This window comes from Drosophila santomea, chromosome 3L (assembly GCF_016746245.2).
Source record: "Drosophila santomea strain STO CAGO 1482 chromosome 3L, Prin_Dsan_1.1, whole genome shotgun sequence".
In the NCBI taxonomy this organism is placed as follows: domain Eukaryota; kingdom Metazoa; phylum Arthropoda; class Insecta; order Diptera; family Drosophilidae; genus Drosophila; species Drosophila santomea.
In genome coordinates, this window is record NC_053018.2 from 10,965,505 (window position 1) to 10,974,008 (window position 8,504).

The 8,504-nt window shown below is 42.1% G+C and overlaps 1 protein-coding gene across 1 annotated transcript; it reads left to right on the forward strand.

Moving 5' to 3' along the window:
- Positions 1-5,363: 5,363 nt before the first annotated feature.
- Positions 5,364-6,241, forward strand: LOC120449032. Its single transcript, XM_039631316.1, is given in 3 exon segments — positions 5,364-5,770; positions 5,773-5,856; positions 5,858-6,241. Coding segments are annotated over 3 exon segments (381 nt in total). The 5' UTR covers positions 5,364-5,698; the 3' UTR covers positions 6,083-6,241.
- The last annotated feature ends 2,263 nt before the right edge of the window (positions 6,242-8,504 follow it).

Sequence of the window (8,504 nt, forward strand, 5' to 3'; positions counted from 1 at the left end):
TCTGGTCCAGACTGGGACTGCGACTGGGATTGGGACTTGGACTGGGATGAACTGGGCCTGACAGCTAAATGAACCACTGGGCAGCTTCGATTTGTGATTGCCGGCAGATTAATGGACTTTGTAATGGAATCTGAAAAGGCTCATCTGGGCATAGGCATTCAGAAAAAAAGTTTCTCAGTTTGGTAAGTGGGGTTATACAGGTTTGATTTCTCTCGTTTGCTTTTATCTATTTTGTCATTGTAATAAACATCACACAGCCTTCTTTTCAAAAAACAGAGATTTGCATAATAAATTTAAACATTTCGATTTCATTTAAAGCATGTCAACATTTTGATGTAGAATAATTTATGTTAAAAGCTTGAAGACAGATTGTTATTGTCTTAACAAAATAAAGTTTTTAAATCAAAAGGCCCGATTTGCGTATGTATCCAAAGAGCTCTTTGCTGAAGCAATGACTTCTTTAACAACCTCCGGACTTAAGAACAAGCAACTGAATCTGATTGCCTGGTACTTTGAAGGGGTAAAAGCTCAGTTTTTGCCTTCTTGCACTCGTAACTTGAGTTTCGTTCCCCAGGGGCAGCACTACCCCTAAGACTTTATCCGCTAAACGATTTTCTTGGGATCCTCTTTTGTGCCGAGGTGCTCGGCTTGGGCACTTGCTCTCGAGCACATCCCACGTCTCACATCCACCATCCGGCATACACCATCAAAAATGCTGAGCCGAAACCCCTTTTGCATGCCCCCCATTTCCAACTGCCCGCCTCAGACACAAATAAACGATAAAAGCACAGTCGTTTACCAACAACAGTAACAATCAGTAGCGAGAGGATGCCACCCACTCGGTCCATATGGAATATTGTCTTGCGCCCTACACTCGAAATAATGTTCAGATTAATGAAGAATATAAATTTCCAATAATTGCACTTTAAATGGGATGGTGCTCTTTTAGGTACATATGTAGCAAAAATAAAAATTTTAATGAAATTCAAACTTTTAGTTTAGGCACACATTAACAGCACTACTTTTGCATAAGCCCTAAAACATCTATAAAATCTAAAAAATAAATATAAAATCTATAAATTCCAAAAAGGTATGCCAGTGTACTGCTACCCAACTAAGCTGAACCAGAAAACCAAACATACAATCTGGAATCCAGGAGCGTTCGCCGCTTCGACACACTCGCCCACTCGCCGTTCATTCGTCGCACTCGCTCGCCAGCTGTTCGTTCGTTGTTCCGTTCGCCGTTCGTTTCGCCCGCTCGTTGGTTGCGTTCGACAAACGCGGGAGTTGACTGGGCGCACAGAGATTCCAGGAAGCGGATCTAACGGAAAAATGCCATAATGGAAAACCCGCTCAGCAGAGAGAGAGACAGAGAGAGAGGCGGAGAGAGAAGGAGCCAGCTCAGGGGGTGGTGAAAGCGGAGAGAAAGCGAGAGCTAAAGTTGAAAGTTAAATTGAATTGAGGTGGGCCAAATGTGGCCTGAAGGGTAGAAGGGCAGAACGGTAGAACGGTAGAAGGCATGGGTATGGTACTACTCAGCATAGGGTTGAAGGCCCCTGGGGTCCCTTCGGGTGGTTTGTAAATGACGAGAGGTGGCGGGAATGAATTTGTTGGGCCATCAGAATGACTTTCAGCATGTGGAAGCCGCTGCTTAGCATGTTTCCTGACAGGCGGCCACGTGCGGCTAGCGGGAGCGAGACAGCCGCTGATAGAGACAGGTATAGCCAGCGAGTGAGCGAGGGGTAACGAGAAGAAAGGTCCTTACCCGTCTCGTTCGCTCGCTACTGTGGTGGGGCTGTATGAAAATGAGGCGCAAATTTTGTGGCCGAGCAAACAGAAACGGGAATAAAAAGGAATAAGGTTCAACAAATGGTTGCCAACCAAAGCAGAAACCCCCAAAAATAACAGGGCCACCCCACACACACACTATTTAGTAATGACACGAGGGCAGTGGAGGTGTGGTGTACTAGTTAGCATTATGTGGCATGCTAGAAATAGGGCTAGATTAATTGTTAGATAAAATAATATGAAAAACTAAAATTATACCACATTTAATAATAACTTGTTTAGATCACACATATCAATTAACCTCCTGCTGTTCAAAATTTTTGAATTACTTTGAATTATTTTTAATGTTAAGCTAAAGGTAATAATTTAACCTTAAGCTAACCACACTTCATTTTCCAATTTCCTCACAATTTAAACAGTTTTCCATCTGTTAGGGCTCTGTTAACATAATTTTCCCCTGGGCTTCTGTAATTTCTTGGTGGTTTGTGGACTTAGCCGGGTATCGGGTATCTACTAGTCCAGCTCTTTTGACTGGGCGCTCAGCAAAGAGCAGCACGTGAAAGCCACACGGTGAAAACATACACATACAAACACACAAAGTGCTTTTCCATTTTCACCCCCTTTCATCCAACTTACGGCTATCTCCCTCTTACACTTTGGGATGCTTGAAAATTATGTCAACGAGTTCTGTTGATTTTCCCCATTTCGTTTGGCTTTTATTTCTGACCACCTTCTCGTCCTCCACCGCAATTTTTCCTTTTTGTTGTTTGTAGCTCGGCTTTTCCCCGTTTTTCCTCGACCATAGGAACCCGGCGCTGGTTAATTACATTTTACAAAATTTGCTGTCAGGCAGTTAAGTTGGGTTAAGTCGAGCAAATGTCGACGGCGGCAGAACGGCATTTTCTGCTTTCCCTGCTGTTGGTAATTTAATATTCGATTTTCGTAATTTTTATGCGCTGACCTTTTTGCAATTGTGGAATTTTCCTTTTTAATTATTTATGTGCGGTTCTTCGGTTTTAGGTGTGTCTGTGGGGGGTGTGGGGATGGCATTTTGGGGGCGTGTCATCGTTTTTGTGTCCTCCGTTCTGTTCTGCATCCGCAGATTAAAAGGAAAATCGTTTTGTATTTAATTATTCAGTCAGGTGATGGTAATTGGGGATTGTAATTCGGAATGTTCACTGTTCGCGGGAGTGGGCGGGAATGTTTGCATAATGTTTACACGTTTTGCGAGTGGCTCGCTTGGGTTTGGCATCTCCCTGTTGACCATTTCATAGAGTAGCTCCAGGGCCCGGTATGTATGTACATTTGTGTGTACATACCTATTATGTACACCCACTGGTATGGTACATAAGTAAATCCTACATTTCGGTTAACTTTCCGTGTGTTTGGCGAGCGGAGAATTCAGCAAAAATATTTTTAAAAGCTCAAGTCATAGCAGGCAAACACAGACGGAGGAAAAAATTGCATGCCGCCCAGGGACAGGGACAAAGTGAGATGGAAAGGCAATGCAGGAGGGGCAGTTTGATGTGGAGCAGTGGCATTTCAGTGGCAGGGGAAGGACACTAAGCAAGTGGGTAAGGAGCACCTATGTATTAAACACCCTAACCATCAAAAAATATAATTTTGTTAATAATAAATGTAATCAGTATGCTAAACAAGGTCCAACGCGTACTTTTCAAAAATCGTAAATCGACTTTACTTAAATAATATTTTGAACAATTTTGTTATCCAAGAAAACCAATATAAATTTTATAAATTAACATATTTGATTTATTTTATTTTTTAAAATTAAGAAACAGAAGCACTAAATATTATGACATAACTTTTATATAATTTTTAAATACTTTTCCAATGTTTTTAGTTTTATTAGTAAGTATTTATAGTATGAAGTTTCAACTAATTTTTTTTTATTTGTTGATATTGTTAAAGCCTTATCTAAATTTTGTTGTTAGTAGAATTCGAATTGTTTTAATGTAAATGGAACCCATTTTAGGGTATAAAGAGCTGCTCTTGCTAACGCAAAAGACAACCCAGCAAAAAAGGAAAATTGTGGCGCAAAATGTTACGCTTGCATCGAGATGGAGGAGAAAATGTGGAAATGTGCCGGGGCACGGAGGTGAGAACTGAGGATTCGGGTGCCAGGGGGGGTGGAGAAAAGCGGTGGAAGAAATGGGAGGTAGAGGAAAAGCGAGCATGTTGGCTCCTGCAATGACAGCAGCCTGCAACAGCCGGCGAAGGACGTTGGGTGGTCTGGAGAGGGGTGGTGGTAAGGTGGGCGGCATGTTGGCAAAGGCATTAAGCTGCGCCCACACACACAAGCACACACACATATACGCAAACAACGAGGGACATTATAAAAGGCGAAGGATGCGTTTTCCATGGAAAACTCATGCACACACACACACATAGAGGACGACATACTTTAGCACAGAAGAAGAAGATGGAAAACTTGGCGCGACTTTCGACTACGTGAAGCTGTGAGCTCCAAAAGCGGAGAATACTCACAAGCACACATACACACACACACACACACACCCACTCGTCTGCATAAAGGACATATATCCCCACGCACACACACACTGACACACAAGCGGAGAGGAAAAATGGCAACATAACTGTAGTGAAAATGTCAAGAGAGAAAAGATATTAAAACGTATTTGACTTCTGTGAGTTTTGGATGAGTCGTTGGGGTGAGCGGAGAGGGGATTTTTGGTGGCAGGGTGGCACAATGAAAAATATATAAAGAAGCCGCCACTCACACAAGCACATCCGCCCGCACACTCGCACACTCACTGGGACACACACACATACACACAGACAGACACACGGAAAGGGAGCTTATGACAAAAATAATAAAAATGGCTCAAGAAAAGAAAATGGCAAAAACGAACAGAAATAAAAAAGCAGCAGGGGAAAAAATAGGAAAAAAGTACAAAAAAAGGCAAGAGAGAAAATACAAGTATAAAAATGAATTTTAGATGACAGGCAAAGCAGCTTGTTGGGCGGGAGAAAAACCCGGGGGGAGTTGAGTAAGGTTTGTCTTTGCAGTTAAGCAGACAAGTAAATGTTGTCCTTGTTGTTGTCCCTACACCGCCCATTCATCCTCCCACCCACCTCCCCTCGAAGGGGGTGTGGCAGGGCAAAAAAGAGAACCAGAGGAGGAAAAATTGTGGAAAAGTTTTATGGGCAGCAGCAGCAGAAATTGCAATATAGCCAAGGAGCAGGAGGGCTGTGCTCTTGATGGCTGTGGAAGAGATGGCTGTGGATGCGGCAGTGATGGAATGAGAAAGGCAGCTGGCAGGCAGAGCTGAAAAGGGAAAAATGGGTAAAATACCAATTTAAAGAGGAAACTGCTCTATATAAATGAAAATATACTCACGAAATAGATTAATAAATAAACCACAGCTTCACTGAAATGCATATACTTCATATCTCGGAACTTCAGCTGCTCAGGCTATATTTTTGTACATGAAATATATTATAATATTTATTTAACAGAAAGAACCAATTACCAGCTGAATAAGGTTAAAATGTTGGTGAGCAATAACTTTTTCACTTCCTGTCAAAGTCTTCCACAAACAAAAAGATTCTCCTAATTCGCTATAATATTTCAACAAACAAGTTCCCCATGGAAAAAACTGTCAGCATATGCACCATAGGGCTTATGGTATACCCCAAAGATGAAGCCACGAAGTCCCAAAACGAAAAACAGCAAAGGACCGCGAGAGACAAGGCATAAAAATAAATGAATAACATAAAAATAAATCATACGCCCCATCGGCCACCCAGTAAAAAGTAAGCCAATACCGTAACCATTACCCTCGCTTCAAAATCACACCCCCACCCTAAACCCACAACCCAAAACCGAAACCCAAGCCCAAAACCCAATGGATGTCCTCCGCCCATTTTCATGGCGCTAATAAATGCTTATCGAAGACGCATAAAGCGAGTAAATTCGCAGCCATTAAACGGGCATAAAACTCGAACCGAAGCCGGGACCAAAGCAAAATTGTGGGGCCGACAAATCAAAGTACAAGCCTCAGGACCAACCTCATACTCCTATTTTCTCTGCCATGAAATAAAACCAGGCAACAATGAAACCCAAAGCGTCTCCCAAGCGATTTCGATGCGGGCATTCATCGGTCGAGCCAAGGAATTGGCCACCCACAAGTAGCAACACCCAAAGCCCAATCCCCCAGTGAACCTTCCACCCTCGGCACCTCCAGCACCACCCCATTTAAAGGGCCTTCCTGCGAGGCAACACTCGCTATATAACCATCTTACCCAACGTTGACAGCATACAAAGTAACTTAAATCGAAACAATAAAGCGGCAACTTTGTTCCCAGAAAAAATGCAAAAGAAAGCAAAATGAACAGTGAAAAAACGTAGAAGAAAGCTCGAAAGGAAACCAGTAGATGTGTGGAAATGAGAAACGAGCGAAGTAGGTTATACTCTCATGGGTTCTATATTATCCAAAAAATTGTACTAATAACTCATCTAACAATATTGCTATTAAAATACTAGTATTTAATTCTAATCAAGTGAGCTTTAATTGGTAAGGAATTCAATTGCATGCTATGCAGTAAGAAAATTCAATACCAATTAGGGTATTCGGAACACCATAAAACGCCACGGTTTAAACTTCCGATCGAAATTCCCATACCAACCGGCGTGGGTATTATTACAAAAAACGGAGGAAAAGTCGTGAAGGAAAGTTCCCAAAGAAATTGAGCTGCAGGCAGAGGGTAGGGGGCAGGGGGCCGGGGGGAAGGCAGGGAAAGGGGAGAAAAAAGAAATGTAGAAAAGCGCAAATAAATGAATGAATAAAAACGCCAAGGATAGCGAGGATACCATACAGGCAAAGGACTCGCGCTGCAGGGAAAGCGGGTACCGAAGGGAGGCAAAGGAACGGAGTTCCACAAAGAAATTACAAAATGTATGCAACAAAAAGTAAAAAAAAACAGTGGAGAAGTCAGAGTGAAAAGCGGACTGGGGTGGTGCAACAACGCTGAAAAAATATTAATAAATCCCCGCTACTGTGCGACACGAATACCAACTCCCTTTCCCCGCCTCCTTTGTGCTTCTCTTTTTTTTACCAGTGTACCACGGGGCGTATGAGCAATATGCGGTAGGAGAAATTGCTGCTCCCAGCAACCAAATCAAAAACGGTAACATAACACCAACAACCATTTTCAAAAGACCAGTACTCTCTATAAACAAAATATACTTTGTTTTTCGCTGACTAAAGACGCGATAGTTTTGCATACATAGCTTAAGTTAACTGTTTATAGTGCTTAACTTGTTGACCAAAATTATTCCGGTAATTACACGATTCATATAATCCAATTTCACTTGGCCCCTTTTAACGAATTTAACGAATATTTATTGACCCCAATTTTGTGAAAAACTGTGCTTACTCGCAGTTCTGCGTAGCATGCAATCAATTTATTGAGATGCTTATCACCCAATTGCTCTCAGCTAATCATTCGCTTGCCCGCCCATTCACACTCCGCTCACATACCGCAACGCCCACAACGCCCAAAACGCCCAGAACGCCTGCCACACCCCCTTTGAGAGCGACAACGACCCTTTGGAAACCGCAGCTTCCCGGACGGAGTTGCCACTCGAGCGACCACTAATCATAACGATAACACCTAATCAACCGCAACTCGGCGGGCCATCCATCCAGCGATACGGAATTCGTAATCCGAACGGAATCCGGAACTCCAATCGAAATCCGTAACCGAATCGAGGCGCCACCAACCACCACACCCCTTCCATCCCTCACCCACTGCGAGCGCCCACAAATCGAAACCGAAAAAGGTTTCGGGCTAAATTAAATGAAACGTTGATAAGGCGCAAAAGGGCGCACTAAACGATTAAATCGACTGAGCGAGCAAATGAGAGAGTGGCTTTCTCAGCCGCTCGACCTGCTCTGCCACCACCCTACCCCACTGCCGGAGGTCACCCACTCGACGGGTGTTTTCCACCCAACCACCCACACAACTGCCATTGACAACTGACCCGTGGACCTGACGGAGGGCGGACGTGCCCGACTGACTTTCGGCACAAGTGCGCAGCGATGGCGAAAAGTGAATTTTCCGCTCGTCGCTTGCCTGGCTTTTCGCTTGTGGGCCAAGGGGACCAGCGGCGGGTTTCGGGGTGAGCCGGAAAATTGCCAGCTGAATAATTTCCAGAGCCGACTGCAACAGGGAGAAGTGTTTTTCGGGAGAACACGCAAGGCGCTCTTAATCAAATGGTGGCAATTTTCGAATAAATTGTACTCTGTATTTGAAATTTGGCATACTAAAAGTTATATATTATATATAGGTATTAAGTAATATTTGTCATTAGCCATAGCTAAATTAAATAATATTTACCATTAACAAGAGCTAAATTAAATAATATTTACCAATAACAAAAGCTAAATATAAATATTAAATAATATCTACCATTAAGAAAAGCTATATAAAAAGTGTTACTTAATATTTACCATTAACAAAAAGTATATAAAAAGATTCTAATATTTTTCATTAACAAAAGCTTTTTTAAAAAGTACTACTAAATATATATAATTTAATTAAAGCTATATTAAAAATATTACCTAATAATATTGCTTATATTTATCATTTTCCAAGCTTTATAAAAAGTATTACTTAATATTTACTATAAAAAAATAATTCTGAAACAATTTTTAAACAATCTTTCAATTTCA